Source organism: Dioscorea cayenensis, chromosome 4 (genome assembly GCF_009730915.1).
Source record: "Dioscorea cayenensis subsp. rotundata cultivar TDr96_F1 chromosome 4, TDr96_F1_v2_PseudoChromosome.rev07_lg8_w22 25.fasta, whole genome shotgun sequence".
In the NCBI taxonomy this organism is placed as follows: domain Eukaryota; kingdom Viridiplantae; phylum Streptophyta; class Magnoliopsida; order Dioscoreales; family Dioscoreaceae; genus Dioscorea; species Dioscorea cayenensis.
Window position 1 is genome coordinate 6,990,138 of NC_052474.1, and position 26,624 is coordinate 7,016,761.

Consider the following 26,624-nt stretch of genomic DNA (forward strand, 5'->3'; position numbering starts at 1 on the left):
TGTGCGTGGCAACAAACACGTAGGACGGAGTAATAGGGATTACCAGTGTAGTGTGCTCTGTAAGCCAGTTATTGTTTATATTACATTGCTGCAATCATTTGTGAGATTGTACTTTCATCTGCTCCTAAGATTTGTAAGTTTTTCAGTTTAAATCTTATACTTGGAAATTTTTATTCTATCTGATCGTTTCTGTTGTATTATTTGTTCAGACCTCTGGCTTTAGCCGGCAAGGGATGTCATTAAAATATTTTTGCTTATTGTTTTCAGACATGCTATCTAATTTCATCAGGTTTTGCCTATATTTCCACAACTGGCTGGCCTTCCTTTGGAAAAGAAAATTCCAGATGGCGCTTGCGTATTTTGCAGGTATAATGTTTTTCCAGCTCTAGGAGATAACTTTTGATGGTTTTACCCCTCCGTGGTATATCAATTGCATACCTACACTTGTGTTCTACTGCCAATGCTGTATGCATACCAAACTGCCAAATATTCTCTCAGGGGTTCAGCCACACAGGCCCAGCATTGACACCCGTGGAAGTTCTGGTTGCAATCATGGCATGTTCCCTGAGAAGGATGGATTGCACTTAAGCAGGCAAGATAATGTTTTTAATGAATTAAATTTCTTTCTGCTGTTACACGGGTTAGACTTTAACACTGTGAAATGTTCAGATAACTGATGCTTGCACGGCTGTTTCGAGCAACGCTTTACAGCTCTGAAGCTTACCTAAGTCTAGCAGCAAACCTTGAACCGTATGGTAGAGATCGTACAATTTCACTCATGAATTCAAGATAATTGAACTTTTGTAACTTGATGATATGTGTACCTTTCTAGGTGGAGCAAGTGCCTCTTCCTCTCCCTCTTTATGAGAACAATAATTCAAGCTATTGATGCTTTCCCTAATCTGGTATTTCTTCCTTTCAAAATATGTTCTCTGTTTAGTTTGGTTATAAAAATGCTCTTGGTAACAGCATAACAATTATTGTTTGTTAACAATTATTTTGGTAGCATACATGAAATTTTAAATCAACAAAAGCATTCTCTTACTTGTTAATTTTTGTAATTCATTTTCAAAGAAAAGCTATTATGCCATGTCTAATTGGTTTTTTTTTTAAATCATCATTTTCCATGGCATTAAAGATCTGTTCTACGCCAGTTAATGTATCTCCATTAGGGCAATTCAGTCTATAGTGAATAAGGTTTTGGTTGATTTAATGTGAGCTGCATCTATGCTGGTGATTCTAAAGGTAAATTACAAGAATGATTTGTATTAACAATAATTGTTTGTTAACGATTATCTAGTGGCTTACATGAAATGTTAAATCAACAAAAGTGTTCTCTATCTTGTGCACTAGTTGTAATTCATGTCAAAGAAAAGATATTATGCAATTTTAATGGTTTTCTTTGAAATCATCATTTTCCACAACATTATTATTGGTCCCCCATCAGTTGTCACTGTTGGGGACCTCAAGTCTAGTGAATTAGGCTTTTATTCATTGAATGTCAACTGCATCTATGCTTGTGCTTCCTGCGGCATGTTACATAGAATTATTTGTATTAACACTCATGGTGTGTGTGTGTGTGTATATAGACACACACACATTAGGGGTGCAATCGAGCGGAGCCTTAAAGTGTTCAAGCTCATCTCGACAGAATTAGTTACAAGCTTGAGCTCAGCTCGAGCCCAAACTTATAAGCTCGAGCTAAGCTCAAGATAGTAAAATTAAGCTTGAGCTTGCTTTGAGCTCAGCTCGAAAGAAGCGCATTTATGATAAAAATGAGTTAAGCTCGAGCTCAAGCTCGCTTCAAGCATGGCTAAAAAGAAAGTATAAAAAATTATGATTCCAAAATAAAGTATAAAAAATAATAAATCATAATGACTATTATTAATAAGTTGTTTTTAATACATGAATCTATTTATACTTAGGGAAAAATGCACATTTAACAAGCTCGTTTAGTAAGTTCATGACTAGTAGGTTCATTATTAGGCTTGTTTAGCCTTACTTTTTAGTAGGCTTGTGAGCAAGTTCGTTTAGCATGCTCACGAGCTTGCTATAGCAAGCTTCTGAGCATGAGCTGAGCAGCATGTGGCTTGAGCTCTGCTCATTTAGTAAACAGTTAACCTCGAGCTCAGCTCATTTACTTAATGAATGAGCTTTCTCCGAGTAGCTTGCAAGCGACTTGGTTCATATGCAGCCCTATATACATATAACATTTTCTACTTTTATGGCAGGTTGATTTTGTGATGGGTATACTCTCCAAGCTTGTCGGTAGGCAGGTATGAAATCACAGCTTCAAGTGTATGTCATTGAGTTGGACATTTTTTTAGCCCATGATTGTTACACAATAACTGTGACATATATATGACGTGCAAAATTTCCGGATCTTGTCTATTATAATTGTAGTATCTACTTGTAGTAGACATTATTATTTGATGGATTCATTCTAATGGTTCTGTCAGTTTTAATTTTTAATAACCGTGTGAAACTCAGTATTTTCTGCGGATTTTATTTTATTTTATTTTTTAACATCTCTTTCTCGCGTACAGGTATGGAAGATGCCCAAGTTATGGCCTGGGTTTATGAAATGCCTGTCTCAGACACCACCGCACTCTTACAATGTCTTACTGCAGGTGCTGACCAGTTGTTATTAACTCTATATCTTCATTATAATTGTGTTTTACTAATATCTTCAAGCATTCTTTCTTTGAATAGTTACCTACACCCCAGCTTGAGATTTGTCTCAATAGATATGGCAATATTAGAAGTCACCTCGCGGCATATGTCAATCAACAGAACATAGGAGCTTCTCTGCCAAGGTATTTCCTTATGTGACTCTAGTATATGTCAGAGAACTAGCTATTTAAATTTTGAGAGCACCAGTACAAACTAAAAACACATGCATAATTTTGGTGGTTTAATCTTCTTGTTTATTATGTTGGGCACCGAATGACATGTTCCCGGATTCCATATAAAAGTCTTAGGAACTCTTGTAAAGACAATTTGCTCCAGATCGACTCAAAAGTATCGCTTAGTATCAACTAGGTTTGCTTGTAGGTCTAGCCTTGTATTTTTTTGCTCTTCGAGTTCTTTTCTCATAAATGATACATGAAAGAGTAAGTTGTCAATGTAACAGATTTTTGAACACCTTCAATTGTGGATTGATTGGCAAAATTTTCAGGACAACACTGAAAGCTCTCGGCCTTGTCAACGAGCGTGGGCCACTCCCATTTGGTCAGGCCAACATGCATGCATCGGAGACAAGCTCATCAATTCATGGCCCAGCCCCTACGTAATGCTCGAAAATAAAGTCTTGGTTCATGACCCAGGACTCAAAAATTTCAAAATGGAAAAGGAAGCTGCCTAATTCTGGGAGACAAAAACGTGCTCTTTGAAAGATTACTATTTTTTTGTGAGACATGCTCAGGATGTTTCCAGGCACCAGACGAGCTTAAGAAGCGACAAAAGATCGTCCGGGTTCGAGTTCTAACACTACCAGTAATGCATGCATGCTCACACCAAAACAGTAGAAGATCTCATTGATGATAAACAAAGGCTTTGCCATCCTTAAGAAGGCACTTACCATTGGCAGCAGTTGCAGCAGTGGGTGTACAATTACTTAGTGTATTAATGTACTCTTCTTGATAAGTTGTATTTTTTTTTTGTTTATTATTTTTATTAATTTTTCTTTTTCCATTTGCTATACCTGCTCATAACCTTCTCTTATAATTCAAAATTTTTTGAAGAAAATACCAATATTGTGAATCTTTTATTTAAAAAGTTAATATCATTATTAATCATGATAGCCACTAACCAGTGAACATCCACGCATGCACACCAGAGACGCCTGATTTTTAAAAGCTTTACACACGTGTGCAGGAAAAGTAAACAGTAAACTAAGCATATATATATATATATATATATATATATTTATATATATATTTGTCAATGTCCCATGCCTTAAATTAAGCTGATCAGAGAGCAGCCGCAATTTAAAAGGGGACCAACCCCAATTAGTAAGTAATATAATAAAGTCTTTGCATAGACTTTGAGTTGTTTGTATGTTTACACCGGCCATCGCTCCTTCTTGCTAAGTTTGGCCTGATCATGTCTCTAGCAAAAACATATCTTCAGCCACCAAAATTTTCGGCTGGATTACGTTCTTTTAATTCATGTGCATGATGTAGACGTGGCCATTTTGAACCGAAACCGTGGAACTGAACCGGAACCGAACCGCCAAAAACCGGAACTGGAACCGGAAAAACCGTAACCGTCCTAAAACCGGAACCGGAACCTTCATATAAAGTTCGGTTCGGTTTCAAAAATTTAAAAACCTTGAACCGGGCGGGATTCATATGTGACTCAACGCTAGTTTACATACTGTTCAACCAAAGAGGTTCAAAAGCAAAAGTTCAGTATTATATTATATAAATATAATATGAATAATGTCATACTATATAAATAACTTCATTTATGATTAGGTTTTTATTTTGTTAATATCATTAATTAGTAATTAATTAAGTAATTGCATGTTTAAAAGATATTTTTAAATAATTAATTAAAAGATATTAACCAAATTGATTATTGATTAGGTCCGATTCGAATACTTGATTAGTCGATTAGGTCGATTTGTGACATTCGATCCAACTTATATGTATTGTAGTCATGCAAAACTTTTATACTCATACGAGAGGATAAGTTATAATTAATTGATTATGCTACAAATTATTGAGTTACAAATTAAATATGGATTTATTAAAAACAATTTAATTAACGAGAAGTACTTAAATATTAAATTTTTTTAGTAGATTTCCATATTATTTTTTTATAATTTAATATAAAAAAATAAAGACTGACTTTTATATATCTTCCGTTTTTGAAACTTACAAAAATTAACGTAGTTCATATTAAATTATATTTATTTTTATATAAATGAAAAATATCTTGAGTAAAAATGCTCCTCACGTAAAAACATTTGAATCATTAAAAAAATATATAAATAAATAAAATAAAATAAACATGAATATATGTGTGTGTATATATCAATTTGCCTGATTTTGTTGATCATTTATATATATATATATATATATATATTCCAATATATAGATAAAACTCCCAAGATTTTCAATTTGTAAACTATGCAACTTATATAAGTATACTAGAAATAAAAAGGAAAAATAAAAAAACAATTCCTAAAGAAAAAAACAAATAACATACATGAACATTAAAAAAATAATAACAACAAAAATAAATAAAAACATTGAAGCCCTGGGTATACTGGTATACCTACTAACCGAACCTACTATCATTAAATGCAAAGTGCTTAGTTAAATCTATGATTGCAAAGGGCTTATATTAGTATTAAATTAGTTCTTGTATTTTTTGTGTTAATTAATTTGAATTATTGAATTATTTAGTTAAAAATCGAACAGTATGAACCGTGCCAAACCGAAACTGGCTGAACCGAATCGCAAAGTCGAAAATCCCGAACCGAACCCGAACCTTGCCTGGGTCTGGTTCCGGTTTGCATCGTTTCATGCATGCGTGCTTTTTATGATTGATACCTTTCTTTGCATCTTAGTTGTTTCTTGGTTGTTGCTTAGCTTTTGTGTGTGTTTGCTGTTTAGTTTGTTGCTTAATAATGGTAAGCCAATTGTTAATCAAATTAGACTTTGCATGATAATGCTACAAGTTTTCTTAGTTTGACCATTAATCTGATAAGGATGTATCATACTCCATTGTCCCCTAATTAATATCACACACACATACAATGAATAGATGAATGAATGAATGGTTGATTTCATTAATGCTCTTAATTGTGAATATGTGAATTTATTTTTACTTTTACAATTTACCCATGGATGTAGCATCTTTTTGTACTTAAGTTGAAGTCCACGGAGGTCTTTACATATGTTCTTATTTTTATTTTATTAAATCAATGTTTTCCATCCACAAGTCGTTTGTACTTTTACAATTTACCCATGGATGTAGCATCTTTTTTTTTTACTTTTTTTTTTAATTATTTGTGGTTTTGGTTTTTGATAAAGTGGATAAATTATTTTTATTTTTTTAAATTTTTACTTAATATGATAAAATTACTTTCCATGGTTGGTAGTTATGAGGAAGAAATATCTGACCCGGAAAGGTGAACATGATGTTATTGCTCACTTTCACAAATTAAAAAGCTCTAATAATGACCGGATAAAGGAATAATTCAAAAACAAAAACGACATCAAAAAGGAAGTGAGAAACCCAAATAATAACAATGAAAACAAGTCTAACTTAACCTCATTGTGCTTGCATTTGATCATACCATTTAAAAACTCAATTATTAGTCTCTCTTTCGAGCTCTAAACATGATAACTACTAAACGGACAACATCAACATCAACAAGTGCGAACCGGATTATAAATAAGGAGTATTACACGATTAGTTGAATTTAATTGGTTGTACAACCATAAGTAGTGTATGCAACGTTTATTTTATGTGCTTTGGTATATCTTCCGTTTCAAATTTTTCTCATTGATTTTTTTTAAACAACTCACTAAATTTCATTAGAGGCATCACTTATTTGTAGATAGGTTCCAACATTTCACAATCCTTTAGATTTTTCCTTTGAATTTTTTTTTTATGATTTAAATTTTCATATTAATATTGTCGTTTGTTCTTGTTTCTTTTCCCCAATGGACAAGTCACGCATACACACTACCATTATTAGAAAATTGATTTTAACCCCTTCGCACTCACCTAGTGAATGCAGAGATTGGACTGTAAGTCCACATTCATAGCCAGGGATTTTGACGGGATTATCCCGTCAAATTTGGGTATTCTCAAGAAATCTTTCATTTTTCTGACAGTGTACTTTTTGTCTTTCTTTCATAAAAATAACTAATATTGATGGAAATGCCTCTCAATTTTTTAAGCGGAAACACATAAAATTAAACGAAAAATATCATAAATTAAATAGAAATATCAAATATTAAATAAAAAAAAATACTATATAGCAAGTGAAAACTTATGTAGTTACACGAAAACACATATTGTTATATGAAAACTAGATATTTTAAGCGGGAGGTTCATGTTGTAATATAGAATAAACTGACGGAATTAGCTGCATTGACTGAAAGTAAGCTGTTAGAAAAAGAGGGATTATCTGAGAAATTCAAATGCCAAAGTATGTCTGGGATGTTTTGAATCATTCAAGGACTTAGAATTCATTTTCTCTAATGTTAATTTTGATCTTTACAAAATATTAAGTAAGATTATTTATCATCATTTAGTTGATTATATATATATATATATATATGGGAGATTCCTCAACTGCGGACATTCGTAGGTAACAAAAAAGTTAAGAATGTATGGGTGAGTGCTTTTAATTTATATAATTTTGTGTGGGGTGGGGCGTGTAAATCAGTATCGATGGCTGAGCTTCAAAAAATTACTGTTGATATAATGGTGGGACAATTGTCAACAAAAAAAAACGTGTATCCCACTTTATTGTTTAGTGTTATTTATAAAATTTTTGTATATCTCATTTTACTATTTATAGCACTGTTCAACTCAATGTTTTATGTACTATTTATTTTAATAAATAATTTGTAGTTGTTGAATTTTAATCTAACGGTTGTTAAAAGGAGAAATGTTTTGTATTAATGTTCCTAGTAAACTTACTCTCATATATATATATATATATATACTATTTATCAAGTGGGTTGATAAAAAATTTAGTATTTTATTTGAGAGATCTGATAGATAAAAGAAAAAACACACACAATTGTTTACCATTATATTAAATTTAGTATAAAAATTTAGTATTTTATCCCAAATAACTGATATATTAAATTTAGTATTAATACATATACTTTTGAATAATAGATTTCATTACCATTATATTTTTGAATTGGTGTTTAATGATATATTACTGTTTTTATTCTAAAATATAAATTGTTTAAAAATTTTACACAAAAATTTAAAATAAAAATAACCTAAATAACTAAAATATATTTTTTTTAAATCATACTTACTAAAAACCACTTAGAAGTTTCTTTTATGCACAGTTGACCCTTTCAAATTTGATATTTCTAAAAAAAATTTTTTCTAACATCTTATTTTTTAGTAACTCTGCTATAAAAATAGTTGATGTTGACAAAAATGACCCTTAGCTTTTTAAGCGAAAATATATAATATTAAACAGAAGGTCCTATATTAGATAGAAAAACAAATATAAAAATGTAACATATTAAGTGAAAACTTATGTGATTACATATAAACACGTAATGTTAAGCAAAAACTATAATTATTAAGCGCGAAGTACACTTTGTAAGATAGAATAAACTGACGGAGTGAACTACAGTGGCGAAAAATGAAATGTTTTGAAAAAAGGAGGGGCTGCCTGGAAAATTCAAATGTCAAATGAGCTATTTGAAAAAATTTAAAACTTTCATAGGGCTAAAAGTAATTTCCCTTTGTATTATCCACAAACTTGAAAATTGAAAGAAAACTATTTTTCCCTATTATAGTGACTTATATTTGGGAACGGAGAGAATTTAAAAAAACTCTAAAAAAAGAGATGTAGAAATCTAACCAGTAACTACTTGTGGTTGTGAATGAAAGATTTCGAGTTCGAACCTCTTAAATTATAATTCATGTTTAAGTCCCTGTAGGGTGTTATGTGCTTATCAACTTTGTCAATAAATAAATAAATAAATAAATAATAATAATAATAATAATAATAATAATAATAATACAAAATGACGCAGCCATGCTCGTCTCCGTTACGTGTGTAAGTGTGTACGTGCGTGTGTGTGTGTGCGCCAGAGTCCAGTCCCACACGAAAAACAGAAGTCACATGGCCGGACAACTTAGAAGTTAGAATTAATAGCGGTCATCAATGGTATACCGTATACCTTCTAAAAATTGAGACAATTTTGCAAGCCCAGACAACTTATTATTTTGTCTCCAATGCTCTCATCTCTAGGTATATGTCTCTCTCTCTCTCTCTTTTCTTCTATATAAGGCCCCCTTGTTGGCTATGTTTCTCCTTCTTTAGAGTACCTTCTAATTGTGCTATGTTTTTCCTTCTTTAGAGTACCTTCTTTAGAGATACACACACACACAGATGGAAGGGGGAAGGCAAGCACAAAAGCTGGAGAGAAAAACAGTTGAGAAAAACAGGAGGCTACTCATGAAGGGACTTTATTCCCAACTCTCCTTTTTGATTCCCAAAACTCAAACATCTGGCTCAAAGGTATTATAAGTCCTTGGTGCTTTGATAAGATTCATGAGTATAATACATATAACAGAAATGAGAAGATGTGAGTGCATATGTCATGCATGAGTGATTTATGTATTTGTGTATCTGTGAGTGCATAAATTAATGCATGTGTGTTGTTAAATGATGGAATATATATATATAGAACAGTAATTTGTAACATGATACTTAATTTGCAGGATGCATTACCTCAAAGAGATCTCTTGGAAGAAGCCGCAAGTTACATTAAGAAACTTCAAGGAAAGATTGAATCTTTGAAAAGAAAAAGAAAAGTGTTGTGGGTGAACATGCAAGGAATTCACATGGATGTTACTGATGATGATCATAAGTTTGAAGTCCAAGTGAGAGTCAAAGATGTTTTAATGGAGGTGGTTCTTTTGAGTGGATTAAAAAAGGGCTTAAAATTACATCATGTTTTTAGCATCTTAGAAGAAGAAGGTGCTGAAGTTATCAATGCCAATTTCTCCACTGTGGGTGACAAGATTATTCATACTATTCACTCTCAAGTAATTATTTCTCTCAATCTTTTCTCATTTTTTGTTTTAAAATTCATGATGATGGTTTAGTATTCATAAAATGATCACCTTACTATTATTCTATGTCTTAATTCAGGCAATATCTTCAAGAATTGGTTTAGAAGAGAAGAGGATTAAAGAAAGGTTGGAGGGTTTGGTTTTGATGGCAAATGAATCAAATAGTGAAGGTCAAAAGAACAAGAAGATTAATTACCTTGATGATCAGATGTATTATGATAATTAGTTAATTTCCGTTTCTTTCGGTTATCATAAATGAGTGAGAGAGAGAGAGAGAGAGAGATGTTATTATTAATTAATTGGTTAGATATATATATATATATATATATATCATGTAATATAATTTGGTCATTCCTATATATTAATTAAGCTCATATGAACATTCCTTTCAGTGCTGGTAATAATCTCTCATGTATATTTTATGGTTAAGATCTTAATTAGTCATGATCAAGATTGGATTGCATGAGACCATCACTTGAATTGACAAGGCCGTACAAATTAAATAAATAAATCAATCAATCAATCCATTACTCAGTAATTAGTTAATGACATTGGAATCATTGGATTGTATCCATACATTTTTCTTCGTCTGCTAAAGAACTCAATCTTGGCTTTATATATCCATGTGTTCCAAGTTTAATTGGAGACCATCTCTAGTCTATCTCCTATATGTCTCCATCTCTGTCTCCTCACCATTCCAAATTTTTGAAGGTTGACCTAATTTATCGTACACATTCATATAGATCAGAATCACTAATAAGTTTTCATTAATATAAAATTCATTATACCAATTTGTTGATCTTGAATTCTCGATCATTATTAGAGAGCCTTTGGTTAAATAGCATTATGTTTAAAACGCACTAGATGCAGAGACATTAAAAGCGGCCGTTTGGTCATGCAGAATATAGAAACGTTACCACGTGTTACGCAGTAATCCAAAAATATTACCACGCTTTGGTGACACACCGGTAGAATGCGGATGGTAATATCAAATTACCAACTTATAAATATCGCAAGAAAGTGGTAATCCCTATTACCACCAAATTCCTAGTGTCTATCTCTGGATTATAACTTTTTATATTTTTAACAAATTGATTACCACGACAACCAAAACACTAGAATGTAATTATTCCTGGTAATAAGAGTTCCCAACCAAATATGGTTATATTAAATTACCATAATATTCTCAACTATATAACATTCCCACTCATATTACCATGATAATCTCGTTACGTGGTAATATGTCATTACCATGAACCAAACTACCCCTAAGAGTCCGACGATGGGTGTAGTTTTTACACTCAACCCTCTCGCACGCATTGGGACGAGTGGGGTGCATGAGCGGCTTTTATTACCTCTTGTCCGCATGCTTTAAAACTGTAGAATATGTTTTGTCACTATATTTTTTTAAAAATAAAAATTTAAAACATAAATCTTTGATCATTAGAGTTACATTTTGAGATTAGCATTGTATAGAATTTTATCTAAATTTGCATGCATTAAATTAATGTAGGGTTAGTATACGAACAAAATTTTGGCGTCTAAAGCATTTCCCATTTTGCTAGAGACCAAAGATTGATAGAGATATCCTTTGGCGGCATTCGTCTTCAGGTTCATTGAATAATGTAGAGTAGTTCAACTTGCTTTAATGGTCCTACCTGATTTTATTATTATTAGTGGAAATTGCCAAAAACACCTCAGAAGCATGAATATCGCTAAAAACACCCCTGAGCTTTTACAGACCCTCAAAAACCCCTTCCTTGAATATCAACGATTTTTTTAAACCCCCAAACATCTAATAGTGATCGATAGAGTTAATTTGGAATTTTTTGACGAAAATCGTCCCTCATGGGAAGTCGTGCAAGCTGCGATGTGGTCTGACTATAACGCCTCAGGGTGCAATGAGTTTCTATTCGAAAACGAAGTCTTCTATTTAAAAATACGAGGTATGAGGTTCTCTTTAAAAAAATAAGTTTCTCGCTTTAAAAATGAGCTTTTCTATTTATGAGTTTTTTTGTTTAAAAAAATCGAGTTTTCTGCTTTAAGGAATGAGTTTTTCTCGCTTAAGAAACGAAGTTTCGCTTAAAAATGAGGTCTCTGCTTTAAGAAATCGAGCTTTTCGCTTTAAGAAATGAGGGTTTTTTGTTTAAAAACGAGGTCTCTGTTTAAGAAACTGAGTTTTTGCGGTGTATTTATCACCCCCAAAATCTCTTTATCATAGCTTGGGTCACGGGCCAGGTACAAAGCACGCGGCTCACAATCACACCACGCTGCATGAAAAATGGGATTTCAAGTTCGGAGAAAAAGGTGCAACCTTTCGACGCCTTCGCCGACGACGAGGAACACGCGTCTTCCCCGAGGTCGCACGACGAAGAAGACGAAAGAGATGAGGTCGACGGCTGGGTGGTAAAGACGATGAAGACGAAGACGAAGACGGCGAGATCGAACGCTCACTCCAGGCCGCTTCCTCCCTCCGCTCCCTCGCCACCGACTTAGGCACCATGGATCCAAACCCCTGAACGATCCCTAACCCTAACCCTATCGCTATCCATGTCAGCGGCTCCGCAATGAGAATGGTTCCGCTCAAGTTCAAACCTGCCTTATCCGACCGCCGCCACCGAAGACCTCACCACTCCGACCGCCGAGGAACGCCGCCAACCGGATCGCCAACGCCGATAAAGATTTTCTCCTTTAAGATCCCCACACGAGCAGACACCTTCGAGATCGCTCGCCAGATCCCGGAGCTCAAGACTCAGCTGCTCGCGACGAGATCGCCGACGATGAGATACTCAACGTCCCTACTCAACGAGGTCTCTGCTTAAAAATAAAGCTCTCTCGCTTAAGAAACGAGTTCTCCTGCTTAAGAAATGAGTTCTCCTGCTTATACGCTTGTTTGTCTTTGCTTTAACTATCGATGTTTCTCGCTTCATATATCAGCGCTTATGTTTAAAAAAAGTGCTTAAATATCGTCTGTTTCTATTTAAATACGCATGTAGTGCAAACCTTTCGACGCCTTCGGCCGACGATTTAGGAGTATCTGGCCTTCCCCGAGGTCGATCGACTGAAGAAGATGAAAAGAGACGAGATCGACGACTGTGGGAAAGACGACTGAAGACGAAGACGTAAGACTGGGCGAGATCGAACCCCTCATCGGCCGCCACTTCCTCCCTCCGCTCCTCGGCCACCGACTTAGGCACCATGGATCCAAAACCCCTGAATGATCCCTAACCCTAACCCTATCACTATCCATGTCTGCGGCCTCCGCAATGAGAATGGTTCCGCTTTCAAGTTCACCTGCCTTATCCGACGCCGCCATCAAGACCTCACCACTCCGACCGCCGAGGAACGCCGCCAACCGGATCGCCAACGCCAATAAAGATTTCTCCTTTAAGACCCCACACGAGCAGGCCACCTTCGAGATCGCTCGCCAGATCCCGGAGCTCAAGACTCAAGGGTTCGCGCGAGATCGGCGACGACTGAGATACTCAACGTCCCTACTCAACGAGGTTTCGCTTAAAAACGAGCGCCTTTGCTTTAAAAAAATAAGCTCTCCGCTTTAAGAAATGAGTTCTCCGCTTTATACGCTTGTTCGTCTTTGTTTAACTATCGATGTTTCGCTTTAATATATCAGCGCTTACGCTTTAAAAAGTGCTTAAATATCGTTGTTTCTATTTAAATACGTCACGAGTGGCCAAGATTAATCGGGTTTTATATCCGGGGATTAATTTATCACGTAAATATTTGTTTTTTTCCGCTTTAAATATTAATGTTTTTTTGTTTAAAAATGAGTTTTATGTTTAAAAAAATGAGGGTTTCGCTTTAAAAAAATGAGTCTTTCGCTTAAGAAATGAGGTTTCGCTTAAGAAATGAACTCTGCTTAAGAAATGAACTCTGCTTTAAGAAATGAACTCTCGTTTAAGAAATGAGTTCTCGCTTTAAAAACGAAATTCTATGTTTGAAAACGAGTACATACAAAAAGAAATGCAAAAAGAATGAAAAAATGTATGCAAAAAGGTTTAAGAGCGATGATGGAATTTCATAACTGCAGGGGTAAAAGGAAGTGAAACAATAAAGGAAGGGTTGTTCGAGATATCAAAACTACAGTGGGCATCTTGTGAAGTTTTGAAATTATCGAGGGGTAAACAGTAATTTTCCCTTATTATTATGATTTTAATTATTATTATTATTTATAATGATGAAAAACACAGCCAAAGAAATATGTAAATATAGAGATAGTATAACAATTACAGTAATTTAATAATAACTAAAATTTTTTATACATAATAAATTAATATATGAGAAAATAAAATTTATTAAATGTACCTAAAATAATATATGAAAGACAATAATAATTTTTTTATATAATTTTTATTAAAAAAATATGGTTGTTTTCCTAAAAAGATTTAGCGTAGACCCAATATATAGTAAATTAACAGAGACATTTTCACCGTATGTGACTGTATGAAATGTGAAGTGTGAACATATTCAACATAAGTATGCAGAGAAGGAGGTGTTGTCGCTTTTATATATATATATATATATATATATATATATAAAGGGAAAGAAGGTATGGAAGAGAGTGTGCAGTGAATTAAAAGAAGGGGACCAGTGCCCAATATTTGATTTGTGTTTGTTCTGTCATTTTCATCTAGAGATGGGCACGGACCGGTTAACCAATCCGGCGGGCCCAATTCGCCGGGTTGTGGTTCACCGACCCACCGACCCGGACCCGGTCCGACTGGGTATAGAACCCGCCGGGCCGGGTTGGCCCGTCGGACCCGGTGGGTCCGGGTCACAGAAAGCCGGGCCTGGAACCGGCCCGGCTTTCATGTTGACCCGACGGGCCGGCCCACTCAATATTAAAAAAATTCAGAAAAATAAAAAAATTCAAAAATATTAGGGCCCGGCGGCCGGGCTGGTTGCTAACCGAGTCCGACCCAGTGGGCCAACCCTGCCGGGTCACGAGGTTGGGCTTGACGAGCCGGTTACAGGGTGATTGGCCCCGGTCCTCCGGGTCAGTGACCCGGCGGACCGGGTTGCCGGACGGCCCGTGCCCACCTCTATTTTCATCCACAAGAAGTGACCATTTCCACCACACATGAGCATTTCATAAGATATCTCATAAACCATATATTAATATATGTCCGGATACATAATTATAAAATGATAAAATATAATTAATATTGGTGGATTACATGTACATTATCATCCATTTAACTTAAGTATTAAATTTTAAATCAATTTATACAAATAGATAAACATAGTCATGAATTTTGAATGTCTACCCAAATTAAAGTTAGTCCAAAGTAGAAACATAAACAGCAAAAAAAAAAAATAAAAAAAATAACACAAAGATGATATTAAACGTTTTGGAAAATAAGCAAGTAATATATATGTATATATATGGCAAATAACATAAACCAGAAACAGCACTATAATTTAGTCTTTAATTCTCTTTGGATCACTATTACTACTATTGGAATGGTTATTTATTATTATTATTTTTAAGAAAAATACAAAGAGAGTTAGAAGTAGGGGTGTATTTGAGCCGAGCCGTTCGTGAGTAGCTCGGTGTTCGGCTCGATAAAGGCTCGTTCGTGTTTAGCTCATATTGTAAACGAGCCAAGCTTGAACATCGTTTTCAAGCTCGATTAATAAACGAGCCAAGCTTGAGCAGCCAAAAGCTCGGCTCGTTTTGGCTCGCGAACACAGCTCGTGACCAAGCTCATGAACAAGCTCGTTTATATATATATATATATATTACATTATATATATGTATATGTATATTAAGGTGTATATGTGATTATGTCATTGTTGTCAATTTGAGTTACACATATAGGGCTATAAACTACTATTCGAAGGCTAAGCTCATTAAAAGCTCCGGTCAACTAGTTCATTAAGTTAAATGAGCTCATATAATAAACGAGCCAAACTTGAACACCATCAAACTCGGCTCATTAAATCTTGTGAAGAACTCGTTTATTGTATAATTAAAAGCTCGTTTATAGTATCATTTATAATTTTATTTGTAACAATCATTAATATAATCAAACTCAAATCGAGTTGAGTCACACTTGATAATGATTCATTAAATAAGTTTGCTAAATAAAAAAATAAAATATAAAAAAAATAGTCAAGCCTTAATCAAGTTAGCTAGGTAAGTCTAAGCTTCGAATTTTCTTAACAAGTTGAGCTTAAGCATGAAGCTCGAAAGAAGCTCGATTAGAGCTCGAGCTCGGTTAAAATAGTAACGAGCCAAGTTTGAACATAAAAAATGAAGCTCGGCTCGAGTTCAAGCTCAATTAAATAGTAACGAGCCAAGCTTGAACAAGGCAAAGCTCGGCTCGGCTCGGCTCATTTACAGCCCTAGTTAGAAGGTCTAACGGTGAACCTCTGAGTGGACACTTGTGGGTTGTGGCATGCGGCATGTGCTTGCTTGGGGGCACTTTTGGGTTTAGTCTTTGTCTATGGCCACTGGAAAAAACAGGCAACAATTTCGATGACTAGGTTGGAAGACTAGCTAGTGTAGCGTGGCAAACAACAAATGCAATACTATTATTTATTTATTTATTTATTTACTTTTCAAAAGACCTGACATCCAAAGAAACAAATTAAATGCAATACTATATATTTTATAAGAGATCTTGGAATAATGTCACACGTTATTATCACCGCCCCAACCGCGAGTGATTGTCTTGCGAGAGTGATAGACTGACAGTAATATTATTATTATTTAAATAAAATAAATAAATCATAAATTTATTAAAATAAAAAGAGTACGGAGAAATACAGCGATCTCAAATAACAAGAAGAACTAGAAATAACAACAGTTTGAAATCCTCACGGTAGATAGATGAGCAAAGAATAAAACAAAAATAAAAAAATAGAGAAGAACAACGAAAGTAAGGTAATAGATCGGACTGAGTGAAGACTACACGTCCGGAGACATAGATTTACTCAAAGATAAATAGAGAAAAAAATTAAGGTAACATTAATTACATACCGAATACAAAATTTTCTTGAAAAGATTATTGAGAATTTAGGTGATATGTTCATTTTGTTAAAAAAAATAATAATAAGGAAAGATGTTGAGCATTCAAAGGTTATATGATTTCTTACTTTAAAATTATGTAAACTTGTTGATTGATATAACCATGTTAATATTAATTCATATATATATATATATATATATATATATATAAATACTTACTTTTAATTCTATCTCTAAATATCTCTTCTTTCTAAACTTTTCATTTGAGAGACATTTGTCTAGTTTTAATTTGGTGTTTGTTCCTATTTTTTAATCACTTTTCACAACAACAATGTCATTTTTCAGTTTTACATGTTTTTTCAACACCATAATTCATCCACCGCAAATGTCTTTAATCATGCTCTTAACAACAACAATAATGTCACTTTCAGTCTTAAATGATTTTTCAACACCATATCCTACCTAACTAAAAACAAATAATCTTCAATTACCTAATAACAACGATTTTTCTTTCTTATTTATATATATGATATTGGTTAATGTGTCGCTTTGTTTGATCTTGAGGCAATAACCTTTTTTCTTTATCAGCATAACTTTTGATTCTATTCTTTAAAAATTTTCTCATTCTGACTTTATTGTGAAAGACATTTGGTAACTCTTAATTGGTTAACATGTCACTATCCCCTACAATTTTTTCTTTTAAACTTTGGCTTTGGATGGACATTTGGTCACATGTCACTATTCCATAGAATTTTTTTTTCTTCTAAATTTTGACTCTAGGTGAACATTTGGTAAGTGTTAGTTCCACTGGTGTGGTTTGTGGGTTTTAGAGAACACTCAAGCACTCATAGATCTCACACAAACTATCAAAGAAAGTTCACACAAACAAAACAAGAAGGAGACACACAAGATTGGTAACCCAGGTTCAGCGTCCCAGCGCTTAACTGAGGGTCCCAAGCCCCGGAGATAAACAATCCACTAAAAGAGGTAAAAAAATACATGAGTACAAACACTCATCACTCACACTCTCAAACAATGAAGATCACTATCCTCTCTAGATTGTTTAGTGCTCGCCCACTCTCCTCCAAGAGTCACCCTTACAATCTACTGAGCGAGGTAGACTTATATAGGGACGCCTCAATGTCCCAAATATAGCACATACCTCTTTTTACAATCTCACGGCTACTAATTTAAAAACCTTCCGAAATTAGCTATCAGAACTCATGTTGTAACATAAGTTGCAACATGACCTGACTACGACTTGACTGAATTCTGATTACGTTGCGGACGACCTCAAAACCCATCAACCTCCCGGTCATGCTTAGTCCTAGTCAATGCAGCCAAATCTCCAAATCCCATGCACGTAAGAACTAGCCTACCTCCTCGGGTTCCTCATCACGCGAGTCCCGCAGCGGCGCACGTCCTTGTGCGTCTTCATGAAACTTGCCAAACTTAGTCTTCAATCTTCCAAGTTTGGTCTTCAAAGATTCTCCAAACTTGATCTTCAATTCACCCAAGTTTGGTCCTCAAATCTTCTCTTAATAGACTTCAATCAATCTTCATCAAGGATTTTTCAAATCAAATCTTCAATTAGTCTTCATTCCATATTTAGTCTTCAATCACATCTCCTAAATATGGTCTTGAATAACTCTACCAAGATCTTCAAGATGCCTTGCCTTGCAAGCCAAGACTCTTTGCCATGTCACCATACTCTCCATGTCATCAATTTTGCCATGTCACATAGATTGCCACGTCATCTTGACTATGTGTCAAATCATGCCAATAATAGTGCGGTTGCACTAACAGTAAGTCTTAATCAGTTTATATATCACATCACAAAAATCAATCATAAATTACTGAGAGATACAAGTTCCACCACCCAAATAATTTCCCAGCAAACCAACGAATAATTTCACTCCCACTCAAATCATTACGATAATCTCAAACCCTAGTTCAGAACACTCCATCATAAACCTCTTCCGGACCATTTTCGTTTTCATCAATCCAAGCGGTTGCATGCCACCAAAAAGGATTGCCCTACGGATCACCTGGGCGACTCATTTGGTCGGGAGCTCTCCCAATCGTCCGATCAAAGTAAGCATGTTTTTTCCCCAAATTTGTTTTCCCCTGTTCCTTTCATGTAAATTTAAAACCATTGATCCGTCGGGCTGATGATGATGATGATGATGAAGGCAGTGTAGGCATTGTTGTGACGGAGGTCCTTCGCCTCCATGTCGAGCTTCTTCAACGACTATAGCTATGGTGGCTTCTCATTAAACGTTAGGAATGCAGTCCGCCAGATACTGCATTCCCTCCTGCTCCAATCTTCCTCATCCTACTTTGGAGAACAAGTTGGATCGCAAACCCCTCTCGCTCCGATCTACTTCCTCTTAAGTAGGAAAAAGCATTGGATTATTATTAATAATTAATAATAATATATTAAATAGTATTAAATGAAACTATTAATGATTAAGTTGTTTATTTTTATTTATTATTTATAAAAAAATATATTATTTGTAATAATTTATGATTTATGTTTGTTCATATCTGTAATCATCGCCTTGGACAACTATAATTTTTTCGGCCTCGATCTGGCGACCTCTCTAAGCCGATAATATGCCCTTCGTTCTCTCCAAATTATTCGACAATTTTATAGATTTTTTAAAATTTATTTATTTTCATTAAAAAACATGATGAACTCGCAAAATTTGAATAGATTATGAATTTAGGGAAAAACATTTTCCAGATGTAATAACAAGCTTCATTTGTTAAAGGGAGAAAGAATTTTTTGAATTTAGTCTTTGCATATTGTGATGTTTCTCTTTTGAGAATGAGATCACATGATGCTATTAAAATAGTACCATATAATAATCTCTGTTTTTGTTGATTTTACTGTTTAGTGATGAATTGATTTAATTTTAGAGAAAATATTTTAATTTAAAAAAACTTTTTACCGAATTTAGATTTGAATTATCAAAATTCATTAAATTATTAGCACTTATCCCAATCAGAATTGTATATAGATTATAAAATATAAACTACTTTAGGGCCCGTTTGGTGGACATGATAGGATATGAATGGATATCATATGAGGACTGGATAGGGGTAGGAAAAAATATGGACATGATAAGCGCATATCTTCTCCGAGGATATTGACAAGATATATATGAATGGTATGTAAATAGACAAAATTGTCATTTATAATATAGTTATATATATATTTTTTTAAAATAGACTTTTTTTGAATTTTTTTTTTCTTAATGATTTACTTATCGGTATATTTTTTTAAATTTTTAAAAAATAAATAACCTATAAATAATGTCTACGAATATATAAATTGCAATATCACCAACTTGCAAAAATTATAATTAATACTCTTGGGGAAAATCATACACAAAGTCATCAATATGACATAAAGGTAGAGTAACAAACTCATTAATAGAAAATAAATAGATCACATCAAAATCGATTTGATCATCGACTAGAGAAACTAAAAATAAGATATGATTAAAAAAAATAGACAAAAAATAATCTACTCAAGCACGAAGATTGATGGAGAAACTTTTTAACCACTCTAAATTTGTAAAATTCTATTGAAAATAGTGAAATTAGTGTTCTATGTAGTTATTGACAAGTTTCTTGTCCCAAGCATCGTGTTTAAAAGATCAAAAGAAGAGATATAATGAAACACTTGATAAGGGAGACAAACCAAATAATAGGGCAAAAAAGTAAATTTATTTTTCTATCATATCCTACCTGTTTCTATCATGACTCCCCCATAGGATTCATTATCATGTGGCCGACATGATAAAATGGGCCAACAAGATAAGACTATCATATCCTTTTGGCACATCAAACAAAGGACAACGGCAGGATATGATATGCCATCATATGTTATCGTCTTTATCATTTTTAACCAAACTACTCTTAGTGTATATAGGAAGATTGCTTATTGTTGCTATGAATATATATATATATATATATATATATATATATATATATATCTACCAATTATTATTATGTAATATAATTATGATTATATATTAATAAAGAGATAAACATAAAAATATGATGAGCTCGTGGAGTTGGAATAGATAACAATAATTTTTGGGGAAGAGACATTCTTTAAGCGAGTGACAATGATAAGCTTCATTTCATCTTCGACGTAGCTCTAATAATTTTTAGATTTTTTGAAAAAGAAGGAAATTAAAGAAGTGCTTCGATTTTGAGTTGTCTTTGTGATATTAAGAAAAAGAAATATATTAATTTAGTATTGGGATAAAAATAAATTGTGATTTTTCTCTTTTAATGTGAATGAGATTGTGTCCTCCTTGACAAACTTTGATGAAAAATTGATTTTATTGCTGTAATTTTAGTTTTTTTTTTTTGTTATATTGAGAAATTATATATTGAATTTAGTTTTCAAATAATAAAAAAGTGTTTTTTTTTAATTTTTTAACTTGAAACAAACATTGATTAAATAAATGGTTAATTGATTCAAATATGTATTTTACTTCATGGGTTCATACATTTTAAATTTAAAAGATAAGTATTAGTAAAATGATAGAATTCCAGTGTTAATGTTATAGTTACTAATAGATCTTAACTATCATATATATAGGTATAGTCCCAGCATATGAAGCCAAAGTGGGGTTAAAACACAAAAACCTGGGATTAATTATAGAGCCATATATTTAATGCTACTTGGATGGGACACACATTTGCTCCACATTCTTTCACATGGGTGTAGGATCCGCTAAGCAAACTTAAAGGAAAAGCCTTATGTTTGGAAACAAGTTATCAAATGTGAAAGAAACCAAACGTTTTATACTCATAGTGAATGCAATTCTTAAATGTATGTCCAAATATCTCCCCTCTAAAAATCTTTTGTTGATGAGAATATACGATCTATTTTTCATCTATTGATATTTTGCTTTTCAGTTCTTGATTTTAAAAGGTTTTTAATTTGATTATTAAATATATCTTACATTAAACCAAGCAATTAGTTAATACAATTGAATTATTGAAATATTACACAAAATTCAATGGTTTAGATTTTTTTAATATTTTATTCTTCATTTTTAATTGCATGCAGCCTCTGATTTATAAAAATTTTCTCGAGTTGGAATGATCATGTAAATTTGGCTTTATTCATAAATTTAAAAGTTTCCCCTTCCAAATTTGATTTTAAACAAAATTATTCAATTAAACTGGATGATTTATAAAAATGTATTTGAATATAAATTAGTATATGTATATGTGTTTCTAAAGAAAATAGGGACTAATTATATATTTTAGAAGAAAACCAAAATGAGTAATAAGTCCATAACTATGTTTTTCTTGATCTTATTACTATTAAAGAGACTTCAAATATTTATAATGTATATTATTTTTAAAAGCAAAATACATTGCAGCCCTGCAGCATGAGTGTGGGCCCCTTTACACTAAGATATATATATATATATATATATATATATATTATTGCAATAAAAATATTATTTAAAATAATAATGATTAACATATATGTCTTTTTGGAAAGTTGTATTTTTGATAAAAATATCTTTTCATGTCTTGTACATCATACAAATTCTACTTTTTGGTCACTATGTATGCATAAAAACTAAATAAAGATAATATCTTTTAACTATTCAAATAGATCAATGCTACTGCAGACTAATGTGTTATCTCAAATATTCAATCTCTTTAAAAATTAACCTTAAATCATATTTAAAAATCATCACATAAATAATAAATTGATATTTCATCAATTATATTATAATATCTTTCAAAGTAAAAGGTATATAAAGATAATTCGCATCCTTTATATTGTAGTGTTTAAATTTATTTTTACTGATGTTACCTTCTAGATAGAGATTATTGCAAACATATAATTACTCTTAAACTAAATCCTCTTCATTTCTCTCATAACATGAATATATATTTTTGAATAAACATAACATGAATTCAAATATGGAGAAAATAATTGTACGAAAATTAATTATTGTACGGATTTTTTGTAAATTTGAAAAGATAGACAAAGTTAGGAAGAAAATATAGCATTAGCAAATATCAATGTATATGAAACATAGATTTGTTGCAATTCAATTATCTTTCCATCTAGATATATTTAAAGGCTCTTTCACAATTTGATACTTCAAATCTCCAGATGGATTAATAAGTCTTATCAAATAAAAATCAACATTAATAACTCCTTTTTAAATTAATAAAACAAATCATGCTTCCCATCATGAAAAAAACAACACATAACAAATCCACTTTTGTTGATTTGTTATTTTGTTGGTTTATCTTTTTTTTTTAATATTAAATATTTAAAAATAGAAAATATTTTCAAAATAATTCAAAATATTTCTTAAAATTAAGAACCAGGAAAGTCTATAATGCACAACAAATTTTTTTCATTTTAGTGAAAAGGTAACAAATGGATTTTTTTAATCAATTAATATTATAAATTTTATTGTTTAGGGTGTAAATGACTCAAAATAAATAAATAAATAAATAAAATATTGAATTCATGACACAGATACGCAGTTCTAATCAAAGAATTCACTCAAAATAAAGCAAATAAAAACATAAAAATTTCAATTCATCGATCCCCTTCCACAAAACCCTAAAACAATATTTATAGAGACCTAAACTACAGACAAAATAGTAAATAAAACTATAATAGTTATAAATTACTGGATAATAAACAAACTAATAAATCTAAGATAATAACAAAATACTAAATAAAACTATTTTGAATATTTAAATTTAAAATCCTAAAATTATTAGGCACCATGCTGCATCATTTACCCTCACTCTCGAGAAACTCAGACTTTCAGTTTTAATCTGGGCAATTAAGTTTGTAATTGAATATTTCAAATAAAACCATCCCCATTCCAATATTTAAATTTCTTGTTCTTGGATTCTTCCCATTTAGTAGCTTTCTTCCTCTTCTTCTTCGAAAACAACCACACCCTTAGTTTCGATTTGTTGTGAAACTTAGAAAATCCTTCTCATTATTCTTCTTTCGTCAACACTCTTCCAATCAACCTTTTATCTTTTTCCTCAGTTTTAGAAGCTTCTCTAATTATATTTTCACAACCATCATTAGTATTAGAAACTGAACACCTTATTTTTCTAAGCAATCGACGGCTTTTGTATCTTCTCTTCATGTTTTGGGAGTTGATATTATCCGCCTTATAAGATAAATTTGCCTCTCATATCGCTTTCCATATTCATCTTCCTCATCTCCATCCGCTCACAAATAATTTTTATTCTTCCCTATAATGTTCACCGGAAGGGACATTCATTTGATTTGTATCGGGTTGATCACATAAAAACACTTCCCCTACGAGTAGGTTTCGTGATGGGGATATTCACGCTTTCTTGATTTCTTTATCTTTCCCTTCTTGATATTTCCTCACAATCAGCTGTGTCTTGTTCCTTCTGTATTGGTTGTTGTTTTTATTGCTACGATCTTCAAACTCTTATGTGGACTCTTCAGCTTTATTATGGTTCCTCCAACCTCGCTCTTGTTGCATTAACTCCGCCTTTAGGGCCATGTTCTCTATCTCGAGATAAGGTCCGCCTCTTGTGTGCATCAATTTGTAGAGCATCCGATCGATCTACAATTTCTTCACAAAGCGCTCATCAAAAATGCCGAATCTGAGATCCATCCATTGCTCCAAAGGTCGCTCCAATCGTTGCAATGCTTTCGTCCCCCAGAGGGCTCTAGCCTCTCCGATCACCGTCACGAAAAACCATCATCTCCACCGGTTGACATTCTTGCTCGATACCACTTGGACGCAATGGATCCGTGAATTCTAAAATAGAAAAACTCACTCAAAATAGAGCAAACAAAAACATAAAATTTTTAATTTATCGATTTTTCCACAAAATCCTAAAAACAATATTTATAGAGATCTAAACTAAGGACAAAATAATAAATAAAACTAAAATAGTTATAAATTACTGGATAATAAATTAATTAATAAATCTAAAATGATGACAAAACAATAAATAAAAATTACTTTAAATATTTAAATTTTAAATTTTAAAAATCATTAGGCACCATGTTGTGTGAAATCAACACTATATTAATATTATATATAGAAGACATTTGCCCTCACACCTCTACTCGTACACGTGCATGTCTCAAGTGAATGCATGCACTATTCATTAGATTTACGTATTACTTAATTTATGTAGAAACAAAATTGTTATAATATATATATCAACTGTGGAAGTCATTGAGATAGACACAGAATGGGTAAATTCTGAGTTTTGGTTTTTATAAAATTTGTTATAATTGTTATTAATTAAGTTACTATTACAATTACAAATTACTGTTTAAATCAAAATATTGTGTATCTTTATTTTTCACTCATAAGCACAATAATACTGTTAAATCAATACTGGACAAATGTTAAATTAGAATCCAATGGTTGATAAAAACATTCATAGATATCGCGTACTATATATATCATTAACTCACCCGTAAAAGTTTGGATTTTAATTTATTTTTAAATTATATTATAGCTTCAGTGTGCCGTCTATTTACATGCAATTTAGTCATTTATTTAATAGTCAACGCTTTGTGACAAAACTATTAATTAGATATCTAACCAAAATAAAATAGTCTAGAGTTTTTAGAGCGTAATATATTGTCCATGGATCTATTATTTAGAATCAAAAATTATTATTATTATTATTATTATTATTATTATTATTATTATTACCATCTATTCAATGAGAGTTAACATGCATGCAAGTAAGTTTAAACAAGATTAAATGATTTAGCGAGCTGAAGAACCGCCTGCTCCTAATTAATCAATCCCAGGATAGTTTTTGTTATGTATTTTATTTGTTTCATATCACTATTGGCAGTGTTTCCAAATTTTTCATGCAAGTTAAATTGCCCACGCTTAGGGAACTCATATATGTTAGTTCTTAATTTATCTGTAGTTTTCTATTTATTATTATTCTAGTTTTTTTTTTCTTTTAATAATCATGATTTATTTATTTTCAAAAAAAAATTGTATGTTCTTAATTTTTACATATATATAGGCTTGAATTTCATGAAATTCATGAAATGGAAGAGATATAAAGGTCTAACGCTAGTACTAGTAGCCACCTAATGTTATGATAAATTTATATATGTTTAAATGGAAGAGACAGCAAGCTTCTCATCTATTATTTTACTAATTAGAGACAAGGATTCAGACACCGTCCTAGAGATGGTAACGGGGCGGAAAATCCCCGATCGCGGGGATCGGACCCGACGGGAACGGGGATTCCCCGGTTTATTCTCCCCATGGGGGCGGGGGCTGAGGGCCAGCCGTCCCCGTTTGTTAAATGGGCGGGGGACGGGATTGCTATCCCCTGCCCAGCTCCCGTCACGGTTAAAAATAATAGGTTTAAACCTCCGTACAGTCCCTGTACTTTTTGAAAAGTTACCTTTTAGTCCATCTACTATTTTCGGTGCCTTTATAGTCCCTTTACTTGTTAAAATGTGACTTTTTAAATCAGATGAAAGACGGACGTCCGGTTCTGTAGTCTAAAAGCGGTCGATGTGGCCTACGTGGACTTTTGTTTTATACAAATTTAATTGATGCCATCCGGCGTGGCTTTTTATAATAGATTAAAGATTAAAAATTGGAAAAAGTAATATTCATATATGTTATCGGATCCTCAATCACGGATCCAAAACTTAAAAAAATAAAACCCTTCTTCTTCCCGAGCCCTATCCTCTCACTCATCTTCGACGATCCTCCGGCTATCTCAACCTCCATCTTCCCACCCAAGCCGACGATCCTCCAGCTATCTCAAC

General features: G+C 32.7%; 2 protein-coding genes across 2 annotated transcripts; both read left to right on the forward strand.

The window, feature by feature from the left end:
• The first annotated feature begins 344 nt into the window (after positions 1-344).
• LOC120258626 (symplekin-like) lies at positions 345-3,722 on the forward strand. The gene is made up of 7 exons (XM_039266082.1): positions 345-366; positions 499-592; positions 833-905; positions 2,232-2,276; positions 2,547-2,630; positions 2,713-2,816; positions 3,179-3,722. The coding sequence occupies exons 1-7, from the start codon at positions 345-347 to the stop codon at positions 3,291-3,293; spliced, it is 537 nt and encodes a 178-aa protein (XP_039122016.1). The 3' UTR covers positions 3,294-3,722.
• A 5,336-nt stretch (positions 3,723-9,058) lies between these two features.
• LOC120259463 (transcription factor bHLH168-like) lies at positions 9,059-10,074 on the forward strand. Its single transcript, XM_039267071.1, has 3 exons — positions 9,059-9,244; positions 9,448-9,774; positions 9,881-10,074. The coding sequence occupies exons 1-3, from the start codon at positions 9,116-9,118 to the stop codon at positions 10,025-10,027; spliced, it is 603 nt and encodes a 200-aa protein (XP_039123005.1). The 5' UTR covers positions 9,059-9,115; the 3' UTR covers positions 10,028-10,074.
• The last annotated feature ends 16,550 nt before the right edge of the window (positions 10,075-26,624 follow it).

Excerpts from the sequence above, each read along its gene's own strand:
- LOC120259463 (XM_039267071.1), top strand. The coding sequence starts at position 9,116 with ATGGAAGGGGGAAGGCAAGCACAAAAGCTGGAGAGAAAAACAGTTGAG. Across the intron at positions 9,245-9,447 it reads CTCAAACATCTGGCTCAAAG|GATGCATTACCTCAAAGAGA; the intron begins GTATTATAAGTC and ends CTTAATTTGCAG. Across the intron at positions 9,775-9,880 it reads TTCATACTATTCACTCTCAA|GCAATATCTTCAAGAATTGG; the intron begins GTAATTATTTCT and ends GTCTTAATTCAG.
- LOC120258626 (XM_039266082.1), top strand. The coding sequence starts at position 345 with ATGGCGCTTGCGTATTTTGCAG. Across the intron at positions 367-498 it reads GGCGCTTGCGTATTTTGCAG|GGGTTCAGCCACACAGGCCC; the intron begins GTATAATGTTTT and ends ATATTCTCTCAG. Across the intron at positions 2,277-2,546 it reads CCAAGCTTGTCGGTAGGCAG|GTATGGAAGATGCCCAAGTT; the intron begins GTATGAAATCAC and ends TCTCGCGTACAG.